The 16,637-nt window shown below is 46.5% G+C and overlaps 1 protein-coding gene across 1 annotated transcript; it reads left to right on the top strand.

Annotated features, from left to right (window-relative positions):
* Nucleotides 1-2,681: 2,681 nt before the first annotated feature.
* On the top strand, nucleotides 2,682-16,535 carry LOC128418801 (zinc finger protein 420-like). The gene is made up of 8 exons (XM_053398850.1): nucleotides 2,682-2,942; nucleotides 4,037-4,531; nucleotides 5,430-5,511; nucleotides 7,974-8,056; nucleotides 8,393-8,519; nucleotides 11,200-12,364; nucleotides 12,736-12,745; nucleotides 14,342-16,535. The coding sequence occupies exons 1-8, from the start codon at nucleotides 2,838-2,840 to the stop codon at nucleotides 15,374-15,376; spliced, it is 3,102 nt and encodes a 1,033-aa protein (XP_053254825.1). The 5' UTR covers nucleotides 2,682-2,837; the 3' UTR covers nucleotides 15,377-16,535.
* The last annotated feature ends 102 nt before the right edge of the window (nucleotides 16,536-16,637 follow it).

Below are 16,637 nucleotides of genomic sequence, written 5' to 3'. Positions count from 1 at the left end.
CTGCCCCACCCTGGCTCCTGTCCCTCTGCAGTCTCCCTTCTCTCTCCCTCTCACTACCCAGACACGGTCAGGTCTGGGGCAAAGGAGATCAGGGGCGGCTGGGGGATTCAAACAAACCTCAAACATCCTGCTCTGCCTGCTGCTTCTCCATCCCACAACTCCTAAGCTCTGCAGCTCACCTTGCTTCACCTGCGGAAGACGAGGGCCCTCTCACCTTTGCCTCTCCTACCGAGTCCCTTTGTTCTCTGAACAGCCCATGACCCCAGCCTCTCACTTCATAGCAAACTTGTCTGGTTGAAGGAGCTTTGAAGACATGCTGATTCCAGAGGATTGGAAGTGTCTAACACACAGTTTAATAAACATGGGTCTGGCAACCAGTTTTGGCAACCCAACTCTAAATCAAATGTCAACACTTATGGAATCCAGGAATTTTGGGCCATTTGGCACCCACAAACTTATAAGAATGTCAGTGTGTTCAGAACACACAATGTCACCAGAGGTGGAATAAAATGCTTCCTAGGAAAATCCCTTTGACTGCTTCTGTGTTGTTTCAAAGGCAACTTCACTAACAGATAAGAACATATGATATTTATTGCTGAAATATAGGAACCAAGCAACATATGCAAGCGGAATACATACATTTGTATGCAATGTCTCTGAAGCATGTCTCCCCCCTCCAGCTGCTCTTTCAGCCCCCGGAGACCCCCTCTTGCTGGGACAAGGCTCTCTGCCCTGCAGCCCCCCACCTCCGACCCCCGCAGCCCCCACCAGAGCTGCCCAGGGGTCCCCAAGAGAGCCAAGCGGGACTCGCCCCCCCCCGGAGAAGAGACACCCCGGGTCCCCCGATCTGGTCCCTTCGCCCGGGCTCCTGCGCCCCCCATAAGCCTCCCCTCGAAGGCTCCCCGTTCCCCCGCCCGGACGCCCCTTCCCAGCCCCGGAGCCCTAGGCAGACAGGCGGGTTCCTCCTCCCGGACACGGGTTCCCCTTTCCCACGCACACGCGCCCAGTCCCGACTTCTGGGTCCTGCTTCTTCCCCGCCAGGCGCCCCTCCTCTCGGCCCAGGGGCCCCGCACCCTCCCAGGCCCCACCCAGGACCCCCCACCCATTCCGGAGCCAGGCGGGCCCAAGCGCGGCCTCTTCCCCAGGGAGGGAGCAGCTCTGCGCCTGCGCAACGCCTGGCGCTCCTCCGCGCCCCGCTCGCCAAGGGTTAAGTGGCACCGAGTTGCCTTCCTAGAGAGGACAGGAAGTGAAAGCGGGGACAGCTCCCCTCTACGTCACTTCCTGCAAGAGGGTCTCTGCGGGGGGAGCGGCCTCGCCCTCGCCTGCGGGCCTTTGGTGGGTCTCCTTTCTGTTCCGCCTTGGGGAGAAGGGGGAGGGGGGCCGGGACTGCCCGGGGGGCATTGGGGGGGCTGCAGGGAAAGCTGTGGAACTCCCTCCCCCAGGAGCCCCCGGATTGGGGTTGGAGGAAGGTAATGGGGCCCTTTCTCGGTCCAGCTGTTCTGGGGCCACAGCAAATGGTCGCTGTTTTTTGTACTGAATATCTGCAAGATGGTAATTTACGGACCTCATAGGTATCTCAAGCCATTTGGACTTAGCAAAATATGAATTTTATCAAAGTCATTGTTGAACTGAAATACAATGAGGAAGTATATTAATAGTGAAATACAATGAAGAAGTATATTAATAGTGAAATCATCATTAAGCTCTAACTTAAAATGATTTTTCTTCATAATGCAAACACATTGGCATAGGGCAATAACAAAAGTTCCTTCAGAAACACAATTTACAAAGACTCATAATCAAGTCTCTAGAAACTTGTGATAACATGAAATAATGAGAGGTGTAAATATATGAGGCAAGCTACTAATAATTATAAATAGCTTTATTAATATGAAATTAAGTGTTATAACCTGTACAATGCAGTTGTAGTTAATACAATGTGTTTTTATATAATATCAATGCAGTATCACCATAGTAGTCCACACTGTTCATTGGGACAGCAGACTTTTGTACCCTGTTACACTTACTGAGTGTAAATGACAGTATTTCTAGTAATATATCACATTCATAAACAATACCGATACTATATATGCCTGTACATCAAAAAATTATTAAACAGGACTAATTATATTAATGCATCTACCCAATACCCATTCAGCTGTATAATTTTATCATGATTCATTGTATACTGTGGATTCAAACAGTACACAAACATGATCTAAATTACAGTACTTTGCTTGCTTTTGCCAAAGCAAAATCACTGATGATATCATCAAACGATAAACTGCATAGCTTGTCATTTTCTGTGCACATGATGCTGAGGTAACATAATTTATCTTGAAACTGTTGTTCTAAATTCATTTTTTATCCTCTTCAGCTGAGAAAGGAACTTTCTCCATGGCAATTTGCATTCATCATACAAATGAGCATTCTCAGAATTGCTTCTGCATTAGGGAATGCTGACTGGACCTGGTCATTAAATGCCCCAGGAATCCAAGGCAGGAGAGGCCCTTCTGGAAAGGAAGCAAGCAGAGGGTGGGCGCGAAAGAGGCAACCCCCACCCTTGAGTGATGAGAGTTGCTAGGGGACCCGCTGACAAGGAGGATGGAGGCCATGGGCGTAGCCAGGATTTCCGGGGGGGGGGGCAACCAAAGCATCTGCTGGCGGGGGGGGGGGGGAGAGAACCTAAATTAATTGTGTGTTTTCAAAGGTTTTCAATATTTTTTTAGGATCTAGTGGGGCAGCTGGATGGTGTCTCCTAGGGACTCTGAGCATCCTTAACAAACTACGGTTCCCAAGACTCTTTGGAGGACGCCATCTTGCTTGGGAGGCGGTTAATGAATTGGTTTGAATACAACCAAAAATGCAGGATAGAACATAGTGAGCAGAGAACAGAGAGCATTCCACATGGCAAAGCCCTTGTGGTTGTGCTTCGATTAAGGGTGAGTCATGGGCCTTTCTCCTCTTCCATTGCCAACTAAACAATATAAAGTGTTGGTCTGTTGATGAACTTAGGCCCAGAAATGAACTGGCAACCAATGCAGGTATTTTAAAACAGGAATTACATATATGCCAAAGGATTTTCGTGGGTCTTCAATGAGGAGGGGTAGATGCCACCTGTCAGGCTTCAGGGAATCCCATCCCTCCCCCAGTGGCCAGCCAAGAAGTCAATAACAAGAAGAGTTCCCACTGAGTCCTTTATTCAATATTTACAGAGAGAGACTTTGAAAAGCGCCTCTCCATTGCAGTAATGGCGTTGTTCTGAGTAAAGTCCCACCTGTCTCTCCTCTTCTACATCATCCCTGCGTCGGCTGATGTGTGCTTTCTGCCTCTGAGCTTCCTGTTCTCTCAATGCACGCTTGGTCCTGGGAGAAAGAGGGTCAGGAATGCTTTCTGAAGACACGGAGTCTGTCAGCTGTCTCTCCCCTGGTGCTGCTTCTTCCTCCTGCTGCTCTCCCAATATTTCCCAGCTTCTCCCCTCTGCAGCCTCTGAACTATGACCTTCTGCAAACCACTGTTGTAAATCTATACTGTCCTCCTCGGGAAGGTTCAGGAGGAGGGAAGGGGGTCTCCAGCATTCCTCTTGGGTCCAGTCCCGGACACCACCTGGAGCCTGTTGGAGAAAAGGTGGGATAGAAATGCCATTAGTAAACGAGGGAACCCTGTTGAGAACCCAACCACTGCATTTGGGGCCAGTTTCCGAGGCGTCTTCCAGGGCAGTTCCACCCAGAGGGCCTTGCAACCATCCCATTGGATCCAGAGCAGGAAGTCCCATGGCCACATCCTGTCTGTGCCAGAGGGACAGTGGCTGGAGGTAGACATGAGCCCTGCTGCTTACCAAGGCCACCCTAGCAGATATGGCTGGATTGGGGTGAAGCTCTGGACTATGAAGTGGGGTTGGGATACAAATGACTCACTTGTCATTCACAGTTATGACTTCTTCCTCTTCCTCCTCTCCCCACGCTTGCTCAGGGAACATTCTTCTTCTCTTGGCTGTGTATTGATCTTATAATAGAAGAATGTGTTTGATTCGTAGGATTTGTTGCACCTTGCATTAGAACTTGGCAGAGGACCAAGGGGCTCCTTCCGATCTCTTGGAGACTTCCTGGGAACACAGATGGATGAGCAAGACTCAGCTGGCACTGAAGCAGGAAGAGGCCATGCCATGGAAACGGGGAGCAGTGGGGGATTCTGTGAAAACTCTGTGCAGAAGCTCCTGGGTGAGGAGGACACCCTCCACTCAGCTGTGCAGAGCCAGCAGCTCAGGCAGTTCTGCTACCAGGAGGCCAAAGGACCCCGAGAGGTTTGCAGCCAACTCTACCACTTTTGCCACCAGTGGCTGAAGCCAGAAAGGCACATGAAAGCTCAGATGTTGGACCTGGTGATCTTGGAGCAGTTCCTGGCTGTCCTTCCCCCGGAGATGGAGAGCTGGGTGAGGGAATGCGGGGCGGAGACCAGTTCCCAGGCAGTGGCCCTGGCCGAAGGTTTCCTCCTGAGTCAGGCAGAGGAGAAAAAGCAGGCAGAGCAGCAGGTGAGAGAGACTTTCCTCTGGATACTCCCAAGGGGCTCCAAAGAGGAGGGAGAGTATGCCAAATTATTTACTAATGCCCCATCCTTTTTTGGAAATCTACTGCTACTGCTACTGTTGTTGTTGTTGTTGTTGTTGTTGTTTTAATACCACACTCATGTGGCTGGGTTTCTTCCAGCATAATAAGACATCAGATGTCTTCTAAAAGTTATGCAGTTCTTTATCTCCTTATCGCCTGATGGGAGAGTATTCCACAGGGTGGGTGCCACTGTCCTATGCCTTGTTCCCTGTAATAATGATGATGGTGTGGATGATGATAATTTATTGTTTATATCCCGCCTATCTGGCTGGGTTTCCCTAGCCACTCTGGGTGGCTTCCAACCAAATATTAAAAACACAATACAGCATTAAACATTAAAAATATCCCTAAACAGGACTGCTTTCAGATGTCTTTTGAAAGTAAGGTAGTTGCTTATTGCCATGACATCTGATGGGAGGGCATTCCACAGGGCAGGCACCACTACCGAGAAGGTCCTCCCTGGTTCCCTGTAACTTGGCTTGTTGCAGAGAGGGAACCAGCAGAAGACCCTCAGAGCTGGACCTCAGTGTCCGGGTTGAACGAAGGGGGTGGAGACGCTCCTGTGGGTATACTGGGCCTTTGAGGCCGTTTAGGGCTTTGAAGTTCAGCGCCAACACTTTGAATTGTGCTTGGAAACATTCTGGGAGCCAGTGAAGATCCTTGAGGACCAATGTTTCATGGTCCTGGCAGCCAACCCCAGACACCAGTCTAGCAGAAGCAGGAAACAGCTTTCAACTGTGTCCCCTGAAGGCGCTTGCCTCTGCCATTCCTTTTCTAATCCTTCTCCCCATTCTCTGTTTTGAATCCATGTTGCTCTTTCAGAGGAAGGATCTTTTTGCAGAAATGGGTCTTGATTCTTCTGAGGCAGAGAAGACTCCGTTGGACACCAGAGTGAGGCCTCTGGGTAAGGAGGAAGGAGTGTTTTCTGCGTTTTGTCACATTCTCTTGGTTTTGAAATTTATCTGTGAGTTCTTTACATCTTTTGGGTGAAGACACTTGGAATCCAGAGCTTGGGGCGGGGGGGGGGAGATGTATTTTTGCACAACCAATATATGAAATGGGTACAAATGTCCAAATGTATTCAGCAGGGGAGACTTTTACAATAGAAATTTTTATTAGTTTTCAATTACAGTCCTATAATAGCCTCATTATAACAATGCCAAATTACAATACAATGACTAATACCAATCATTCAGATACCAAATTATATAATTTAGGTGGGACACACACCCCGCCCCGCTAATACCGATGGTTTGATGATTTTCTTTATTTCTGCATTCCAAAATCTTATTTATTTCAATTACACTCCAGTCAAGATAACAATCATTTATACAACAACTGCAATATTAATGACTTCCATTCATTTTGACACATTAAATAATATATAAAACTACAAGTGAGGCACTCCAGCTATATCCTTATTCTTCCTGTGTGTTCATGATGTTTCTTCCTGTCCTTGTAAAATATTCTGTCTATCTTTTCCTGGTTGTTGCTGTTCTCCATCATTCCTTGGCCAGAGCTAATATCCCACTGTGGTTTCAGAAATTCTCCATTGCTCCGTCCCATGCTTCGTTGTTTGGCAACTTCAACAGCAGCTGCAAAAATCACACGGTCCCAATAAATAACCTGTTGTCAGAGCTGCCCTAGGTCCCAGCTCACAAAGGACCAACGCCGCTTCTTTGTTAAGTATAAAAGTCTTTATTGACGTTCAGTTTCACTTCCACAGCTGCAGCGCGCAGCCCTACGTCTCAAACTCTAGACCGCCGAAGCTCCATCTGAATCTCCTCCCCCCTGACACCAGTTTAAGATTCTAGCCTTGCTCCACCTCTTCCTTTGTTCTTTCCTCCTCTGGGCCCGCCTGTCCGTCGGGGTCTCGCCCTTCCTAGACTCTTCTGACGCTGAGTCCCCTGAATCTTCCCCCTCCCTCCGGCGGGCTTTAGGACCTGGTTCCCAATCCGGGTTTCCTGCTGTCCCACGCGCCTGTACATTTGAACTTGGCGCGCGCGCCCAGCCTGCCACCTTCCTTCTGACTGTTACACTGCTGTCACTGCTCCCCCCTTCGGGGAGGCTAGCTGGAACTGACCTCCCCTCCGTTTCCCCACTTTCTGATGGAGGCGTGGTCAGCCCTGACTCATCTTCTCTCCCTGCTGGAGGAGACGCTGGTCCTGACACATGTGACTCTTCCCCCCCACTACGCTCTGGTGGGGAAGCTGGTCCTGATCCCCCGCTGCTGCTTTGGGAGTCCCCGCTGGCCCCTTGCTTCTGGTGCGTCCCCCCTGGGACCCCCCCTTGCCCTGACCATTGGCGCCCCCTTCTGGGAATCTTGTAATTCGCTGGAGAAGCTCATGGAATCTCTCGGGTCACTGTCATACTCCCCTACGCTGCCCTCGGATTCCTCCCCTTCGCTCTCCATTTCCTCTCTCCCCTGTGCTTCTGCTCCTGAGCCCCTGACACCTGTTTTTGCCACTTTTCTTCTCCGCCTGGGAAGGAGAGGGATCTGTTGAACTGCAAATGATTCAGTAATGAATTTTATCAGCTCCTTCACAACTTGCAGATTGCTTACATCCCTCTATCTGGCCGAATATAAATGCACAGTTATCCAATTAAATTAAATTCCAAGTCTTTTTAGCATTATTCAGTTCAGTCCAGTCCATAAATAATAAAGGATACGGAAGAGTCAGCTCTAATTTTCCATCGTAAACATTTTGTAAAATAGAGCTTCCCTCCCTTTTTCCTTTTTTTACACACAAAGTTCCATTTGATGTTATATTCCATATCTGCAATCCAGTTTCATCCCTGCTCACCTGTACATATATAATTTGAACTAGCATTCAATGGTGGGTTGCCAAATCATAAATGTAGAGAAGAAAACTTTATATAAAGAAGCCGTAGGCTCCCCCCCCCCATCTTTTGCACCAAATGAAGTCTTCTCTCAAATTCAACCCTTAAAGACCTTGCAGCTGTTTCAGTTCCACAGTTTATGATCTCATCCCTTCCAGCAACATCTGTACATTAGTCCAAATTGAGCTTTAATTGACAGGAAAACCTCTGCTCCTTAATGGCTACGAAGGATGGTTTTCAGCAGGCGAAGGGCTTTTGCACTCAGCGCCTCCCTGCCTCCCACAACCCATGCCGGAGCGAGAGCCAGGTACTGAGACGAACTGGGAGTGAAGCCCATTCCCCCTGTCCCTGGGGGAACTTGCGAGGAGAATTACCCTCAGTCATCCTTGTTTTTCCTTTGCCAACGATCTCCCGCTGCCTCCATTAAAGCAGAGCGGAACCGGAAGCTAGCAGGGGAGACTTTGACAAGCCCCATCTGTACTTAGAGATGCACTTACAGTTTCCCACTTACATTTTCTCTCCCAGGAGACGGAATGATGCCACCAAGACCTGCTCCTTCATCTTTTCATGGTGGTGGAGGGGAGGCAGCAGCTGTGGACCCAGATCAGGTAGGGGGAAGGAGCCTTGTGGGGAAGGAGCGCTGGGATGCAGACTGGCTGGACACAGTTGGATGCAGAGGAATGGTGGGAGGAGCCAGAGAAGAGGGAGCCGACTGGGAGGAGGAGGAGGAGGAGGAGGTGTCTGAAGCTGGAGAGGGAAGAGGGCTCAGGGAGCAGAGGGAGTCTGTGGCAGAGAGCAGCCCAGACTCCGAGGCAGAAGCTGCAGCAGGAGAGAGGGATGAGGAAGGCAGAGAGGGGTCTGGCCACTGTAGAAAACAACAGAGCAAAGTGTAATGGATCACGTGAATGTTCTCTAAGAGGACAGCCTTTTTCCTTTTCTGTTAGGATACAGTTTGCTTTGAAGATGTAGCTGTCTATATCACAGATGAGGAGTGGGCGTTGCTGGATCCTGACCAGAGAGCTCTGCATCAGGAGGTCATGGAGGAGAATCGTGGGATGTGGGACTCTCTCAGTAAGGCTCCCTATTGGCTCATCCTATCTGTTTTGTAATTCAAGATATATATCTAGGTGATGAACCTCTGATATTTGATGGGGCTCAACAGCGCTACCCACAGCACCTGGGATGCTAACACTCCCACAGCAAACCTTGGATGGATGGCTATTGATTGTTTTCCCTGTGAATATTCTTCCTTCAGTTCTGCCTTTTAAAACCCTGACCAGGATGTCTGAACTGCCCAGGCCTTCTTAAATGTAGGCTTCAGAGTGATTTGAGGTGTTGAAGTAGCTTCAGTCAAGTTTTTTGCTTCTGTTCTTGCTTTTGTGTCTCTCTTTGGTTGACCAAAGAGTCGACTGACATTGGAGATGGCACAGATTCCACAACTGGACCAAACAAACTCCATCCCAGAAAAGAGCCAGGCTTTTTGAATCTCAGGCATTGAACATCAAACATTTAAAAATTCCCCATACAGAGGTGCCTTCAGAAGTCCTCTAAGTTGCATAGTTATCTCCTTGACATCTGATGGGAGGGCGTTCCACAGGGTGGGTGCCCCTACCGAGAAGGCCCCCTGCCTCGTCCCCTGTAACTTCTTGCAGTAATGTAACATTTAAGTAAGGGCACTTGAGTAATAATAATGCCGATATGACAAGTTTCTGCTGCATGCTGTGATGTCAAGGATTTAAGAAAACATCCAAATTGCTTTAAGGTGATGCACATCATAATTATATTTTTTAGCCACTGAAGAAGTTTAAATTTGGCAGCTGCTACACACATTTGTTCAATACACAAAGAGTGTTTTTCAGCACACAGAAGTTCACGTTTGCCATTTTTGTTCCCCTACTCTTACATCGCCCACTACAAGGCAGCTGACTTAGACCATGCCTGTCCAGTGTCAGTGTTCCCAAATATTTCACCAGCTCTTAAAATTTGTTTAGATTTATTACTGCATATTGAACTGCGTGAAAAGGACAGTAGTGACTTTGAAAAAGTATGGGAACCATTTACAACATTCCTACAGAAACAAAACAAAAAAACATGGACTCGTTGGCAGTTTACAGCTTTATTGATAGAGAACAAGAAATTTTACAATGTGACAAAATATTATTTTATACAAATAGCAGAATGTAATATATGAGGTAATAAACCAGAAATGGAAGCTGAGGGAAGTCAACAGGGTGGGGAGAAACTGGAAAATGAATGTTATTGATAGTGGATATTTGTTACGAGAAAAAGAAAACCAATAAAAATTATTTTTAAATACAGTGGTGCCTCGCAAGACGAAATTAATTCGTTCCGCAAGTTTTTTCTTCTTGCGAGTTTTTCGTCTTGCGAAGCACGGTTTCCCATAGGAATGCATTGAAAATCAATCAATGCGTTCCTAGGGAAACCGCCTTCAGACCAGGTCCGGGGACAGTCTGTCCCCCGACCTCTTCTGAAGGCTGGGGGGGGGGCAAGGACTTCTCCGCTGTCCCGGGGCGATCTGAAAATGCTGGCGGGGGGCAGCGAACGCTGCGCTGCCGCCCTCCAGCATTTTAAAAGCTCCCGGGACAGCGGAGACTTCTCCGCTGTCCCCGGGCGATCTGAAAATGCTGGCCAGCAACGAAGCGTTCGCTGCCGCCCGCCAGCATTTTCAGATAGCCTCGGGACAGCGGAGAAGTCTCCGCTGTCCCGGGAGCTTTTAAAATGCTGGCTGGCGGCAGCGCAGCCTTCGCTGCCACCCGCCAGCATTTTCAGATCGCCCCGGGACAGCGGAGAAGTCTCCGCTGTCCCGGGAGCTTTTAAAATGCTGGCGGACGGCAGCGCAGCCTTCGCTGCCGCCCGCCAGCATTTTCAGATTGCCCCGGGACAGCGGAGAAGTCTCCGCTGTCCGGGGGCTTTTAAAATGCTGGCGGGCGGCAGCGCAGCCTTCGCTGCCGCCCGCCAGCATTTTCAGATCGCCCGGGACAGCGGAGAAGTCTCCGCTGTCCCGGGAAGGCAGGCGGGGGGAGCAAAGACTTTTGCCCCCCGCCGGCCTTCAGAAGAGGTCCAGGACCTCTTCTGAAGGCCGGCGGTGGGCCAAAGTCTTTGCTCCCCCCCGCCTGCCTTCAAAAGCCATCGGGATAGCGGAGAAACGCGCTGCGCTTCTCCGCTATCCCGGGAAGGCAGGCGGGGGGGAGCAAAGACTTTGGCCCCCCGCCGGCCTTCAGAAGAGGTCCAGGACCTCTTCTGAAGGCCGGCGGAGATTTCCCTATGGGCTTTCTTCTTGCGAAGCAAGCCCATAGGGAAATTCGGTTTGCGAAGCACCTCCAAAACGGAAAACTCTTTCGTCTTGCGAGTTTTTCGTTTTGCGAGGCATTCGTCTTGCGGGGCACCACTGTAATTACTGCATATCGAACAACTTAGCATATTGAATATATCTTAATTTTGGACAGGGAACTTTCCAGCATTGGCCACCATTTAAATAATAATAAAAGTACATTTTATTCATGGAGGTAGTACAGATCCACATTTAAATTTGAACAAAAAGATGCTACCAAGTTAAGCTAAAAATAGTTAAGAGAGAGAAAACATCTAACATTCAACTTGATTTGTTTATGAAAGTAGACATTTTTACAGAACAAAATGAACATTATAACATCTAACTCCCTTCAGTTCTTTCCCTGTCACAAACCTTAATGAGCATTGCTCCATAATTTTGAGCTGCACTTCTTCTGAGTTTCAGGTGGTGATAAATTGGAAATGAAGAACAAGGGAGAGCACAATGAATTTCACACAGTGGAGGAGCCATATCAGGATTCAGACTGTGGAGAGAGCTTCAGTCAGAGCTCCCATTCCTCTTCCCATCAAAGAAATCCGCTTTCTTCTCAACCCTATCAGTGCTTGGAATGTGGAAAGAACTTCAGTCACAGGGCCCATCTCACTTCTCATCAAAAAATTCATATAGGAGAGAAACCATTACAGTGCTTGGAATGTGGAAATAGCTTCACCAGGAAAGAAAATCTCACTTCCCATCAAAGAATTCATACAGGGGAGAAACCCTATCAGTGCTTGGAATGTGGAAAGAGCTTTACTTGGAAAGAAAGTCTCACTTCCCATCAAAGAGTTCATACAGGGGAGAAACCCTATCAGTGCTTGGAATGTGGAAAGAGCTTCACCTGGAAAATAAGTTTCACTTCCCATCAAAAAATTCATACAGGGGAGAAACCATATCAGTGCATGGAATGTGGAAAGAGCTTCAGGAGGAACTCAGATCTTACTTCCCATCAAAGAATTCATACAGGAGATAAACCCTTTAAATGCTTGGAATGTGGAAAGAGCTTCATTAACAGCGCCACACTCACTTCCCATCAAAGAGTTCATGCAAGGGAGAAACCCTTTAAGTGCTTGGAATGTGGAAAGAGCTTCACCTGGAAAATAAGTTTCACTTCCCATCAAAGAATTCATACAGGGGAAAACCCCTATCAGTGCCTGGAATGTGGAAAGAGCTTCACCAGGAAAGAAAGTCTCACAGCCCATCAAAGAGTTCACGCAAGGGAGAAACCCTTTAAGTGCTTGGAATGTGGAAAGAGCTTCAACTGGAAACTGAGTTTAGCTTCCCATAAAATAATCCATACAGGGGAAAAACCGTATCAGTGTGTGGAATGTGGAAAGAGATTCGTTAACAGCGCCAACCTCACTTCCCATCAAAGAATTCATACAGGGGAGAAACCCTATCAGTGCTTGGAATGTGGAAAGAGCTTCACCTGGAAAATAAGTTTCACTTCCCATCAAAGAATTCATACAGGGGAAAACCCCTATCAGTGCCTGGAATGTGGAAAGAGCTTCACCAGGAAAGAAAGTCTCACAGCCCATCAAAAAATCCATGCAGGGGAGAAACCATAGTGCGTGGAATGTGGAAAGCGCTTCAGTCAAAGCAACAATCTCACTTCCCATCAGAGAATTCACACAGGGTAGAAACCATTTCAGTGCCAAGAGTGATTGGAGGGATTTATGAAAATCTGGTCTCATTTTTAAAGTTCTTTAAAAAACCATTTGAGCTCTTAAAAGGGCTGAGAGTTGGCTAAAAAAAGGTAATAGCAGGAGAGGTTTGGACAAGTTTGCTTCTCTTCGAAGGAAAATATGTCTTCTACTGTGAGACAGTTAAAGAGAATTGGATTACTGCAACACAACCACTCTTCTCTGGACATCTAAATTGCTGTGTCCTCTTGGACACATTGTTTCTTTTTTCTTTCTTGTGGTTCCTCTCTTAAAGTAATTATTTGGTTAATTCGAATCTTAATTTGAGAAATTGGATTTTATGTTAAACAGATTATGTGTTCTGGGTATCAGGCTGGATGGAAGAGGGAGGGCTGGAAAAACACAGGAAACAGGATCTCTTAGGAAAGAGTTATTCTGTGGCCTTGAGAAACTGATAAGGGGTTGCTGGAAAAGGGAGAGTGAGATTTTGACTATGGCAGTTAAAAAACAGTTAACACCAGGCCTGAGTAGAAGATCTTCAGAGCAAGACCCAGGGGACAGGTCCCCATCTGAATTGGTGGAACTTTTTGCTGACTTAAAAAAATACTGGACTAAAGAGATGAAGGAAAAGTTGGAGAAGCTATTACCCCGAATTGATAGAAATAGTGAAATGGTGACAAATTTGACCACTAAAGTAGAGACACTGACAAAGAAAACAGAAGCACTTGATGTCTACATGAAAGGAAGGGAGGAAAAATCTAAAAAGCTGGAAAGGGAGACCAAAAAATGGAAATCAGAACAGGAGATGCTTAGGATTGATGTGGACGGTTTGGGTGGAAGTCAAGAGGCTTTTTTGGGCGCTTTGGCAGTCCTTGAGATGAGACAGAAAGCCCAGCCTCTGAGATGGAGAGGAGGGAGGAGAGCCAGGCCTTTTGAATCTCAGGCAGTGAACCCTGTAGTAACAATAATGATAATTTTGTTATTTTTACCCTGCCCATCGCCCTGGGATGCCCCAGCCACTCTGGGCATCTTCCAACAAATAGAAAAACATAATAAAACATCAAACATTTAAAAATTCCCGATACAGAGGTGCCTTCAGAAGTCTTCTAAAAGTTGCATAGTTATCTCCTTGACATCTGATGGGAGGGCGTTCCACAGGGTGGGTGCCCCTACCGAGAAGGCCCCCTGCCTCGTCCCCTGTAACTTCTCACAATAATGTAACATTTAAGTAAGGACACTTGAATAATAATAATGCCGATATGACAAGTTTCTGCTGCATGCTGTGATGTCAAGAATTTAAGAAAACATCCAAATTGCTTTAAGGTGATGCACATCATAATTATATTTTTTAGCCACTGAAGAAGTTTAATTTGGCAGCTGCTACACACATTTGTTCAATACACAAAGTGTTTTTCAGCACACAGAAGTCCATATGCTTTCCATTTTTGTTCCCCTACTCTTACATTGCTCACTACAAGGCAGCTGGCTTAGACCATGCCTGTCCAGTGTCAGTGTTCCCAAATATTTCACCAGCTCTTAAAATTTGTTTAGATTTATTACTGCATATTGAACAATTGAGCATATTGAATATATCTTAATTTTGGACAGGGAGCATTCCTTCATTGTCCATCATTTAAATAATAATAAAAGAACACTTTATTTATGAACGTAGTACAGATCCATATTTAAATTTGAACAAATTGATGTTACTGTTAAGCTGTGTTAATCTTTTAAAAACTTAAGTGAGAGAAAACAGCCAATACTCGATTTGTATATGAAACTAGACATTTTTACAGAAAATGAACATTATAACATCTAACTCCCTTGAGTTCTTTCCCTGTCACAAGCCTTAATTAGCACTCCTCCATAATTTTGAGCTGCACTTCTTCCCAAGCCTGTAATACGTTTGCCTCTTAGTTTCAGGTATTGATGAATTGGAAATGAAGAACAAGGGAGACCACAATGAAATCCATACAGTGGAGGAGCCATATCAGTATTCAGACTATGGAGAGAGCTTCAGTCAGAGCTCCCATTCCTCTTCCCATCAAAGAAATCCCCTTGAGAAGAAACCCTATCAGTGCTTGGAGTGTGGAAAGAGCTTCTCCTGGAAAAAGAGTTTCGCTTCCCATCAAAGAATTCATACAGGAGAGAAACCATATTGTTGTTTGGAATGTGGAAAGAGCTTCAGTCGGAAGGACAGTCTCACTTCCCACAAATCACATCATACAGGACAGAAACCTTATCAGTGCTTGGAGTGTGGAAAGAGCTTCATCTGGAAACAGACTTTAGCTTCCCATCAAAGAATTCATACAGGGGAGAAACCACATCGTTGTTGGGAATGTGGAAAGAGCTTCAGTCAGAGGACCAATCTCACTTCCCATCAAAGAGTTCATACAGGGGCGAAACCCTATCAGTGCTTGGAGTGTGGAAAGAGCTTCACCTGGAAAGAAAATCTCACTTCCCATCAAAGAATTCATACAGGGGAGAAACCCTATCTGTGCTTGGAATGTGGAAAGAGCTTCACTAGGAAAGAAAATCTCACTTCCCATCAAAGAATTCATACAGGGGAGAAACCCTATCAGTGCTTGGAATGTGGAAAGGGCTTCAGTCGAAAGGACAGTTTCACTTACCATCAAAGAATTCATACAGGGGAGAAACCATTTCAGTGCTTGGAATGTGGAAAGAGCTTCACCTGGAAAGAAGGTCTCACTGCCCATCAAAGAATCCATACAGGGCAGAAACCCTATCAGTGCTTGGAATGTGGAAAGAGCTTCAGTCACAGCTACCATCTCGCTTCCCATCAAATAATTCATACAGGGGAGAAACCATTTCAGTGCCAAGAGTGTGGAAAAAGCTTCAGACATAAGAGCAGCTTCACTTCCCATCAAAAAACTCACGGTGGAGGGAAAACTAGTAGTGTTTGTGTAGAGTTTTAATTTTAGGAGGCATTATTATTTTTTAGATTTACATACTGCCCTTCATCACAAAATCTCAGGGTGGTTCACAAAATACAATACAAGGTAAAAGCATGAATAAATAGGTAAAAGAAAAACAACACGGCAACACCACCTCTCCCATAAACATTTAAAATGCTGTACAGTGGGAGACTTCTGGTTTCTGCAGATGGTGGTCGGAGTGCGAGTTTCTGCAGAGTGGAGTCTAATTGCTCCGACACACTTGAGCCCCATGGAGCAACAGGGAGAAGCACTGAGGCAGAGTGCGCAAAAAACCCTGAGAGGGTTCTCCAGGTGTGGAGGGTCCAGCAGCCCGCAAAAGCTTCTCCAGCTGCCCTTGATTCCTCTGCTGAAAGGCACGGGGAGAGGGTGTGGGGAGCAGTGACGGAGCCAGTGGTCCTGGCAGCAGCGCAACTCCGTGGGAGACAAGCCTCCACTCTAGGCTGAAGCAGAGATTTCCCAAAACTACTTACAACCGATGGGAAGGTAAAGAAGATTTTATAAAAGATTGTATTCGACTAAATTCGGCACCAGACAGAGAAATAAAAAGGAGGTTCGTCCCCATCTCCTAGGTAATAGCCACTGCATTGGGAAAGTTTGTAAGTGGGAAAGTTACCAGCTTATTTGATATAAATGGACAGCAGCTTGCTGATGGGAAAGTTGGATTAAAAGCAACCCAAACCCATTCTCATTTCTTGTTGGATTTATAATTGTGAACATGACCTTGCATCCAAGAAACCCGATGTCTGCAGGAGAACACCCATTAAGTGGAGTGAGTACCTGGAAATACTTGTGAGTTTGGCAAGGCACACTTTGATCGGAGGGATTTTTGAAAGTCTGGTTTCATTTTAAAAAAATAAAAAATTGTCTAGTAGCACCTTAGAGACCAACTAAGTTTGTTCTGGGTATGTTATTTTGTGTGCATGCACACTTCTTCAGTTGGAAAAGTATTAAAAATTTCTGGGAAAGGATTTATAATGAACAGAAAAAAATGTTTAAAATGACCTTTGTTTAAAAACCAGAAGCTTTCTTAATAGGTTCAATAGATCCTGAACTACCCAAAGAACAGAAGATATTCATGTATGCTACAACAGCGGCCCGGATCCTGTTAGTTCAAAGATGGAAGGAAGAAACTTTGAAGAATGGCTTATGGACTATGGCGAGTCAAACTTATGGACTATGCAGAGATGGTGAAACTAACAACAAAGCTCAGAGACTACGATAATGAGAAATTCAAAAAAGA

The sequence above is a fragment of the Podarcis raffonei genome, chromosome 8 (genome assembly GCF_027172205.1).
Source record: "Podarcis raffonei isolate rPodRaf1 chromosome 8, rPodRaf1.pri, whole genome shotgun sequence".
Taxonomy (NCBI): Eukaryota; Metazoa; Chordata; class Lepidosauria; order Squamata; family Lacertidae; genus Podarcis; species Podarcis raffonei.
Note: the sequence above shows the minus strand (reverse complement) of the source record. Positions and strands in the feature narration are given on the sequence as shown.

Bases quoted from the DNA above. Each gene is read 5' to 3' on its own strand.
- LOC128418801 (XM_053398850.1), top strand. From the start codon at position 2,838: ATGAATTGGTTTGAATACAACCAAAAATGCAGGATAGAACATAGTGAG. The intron at 4,532-5,429 runs GTGAGAGAGACT...TTGCTCTTTCAG, and splicing joins AAAAGCAGGCAGAGCAGCAG to AGGAAGGATCTTTTTGCAGA. The intron at 8,057-8,392 runs GTAGGGGGAAGG...CTTTTCTGTTAG, and splicing joins CAGCTGTGGACCCAGATCAG to GATACAGTTTGCTTTGAAGA.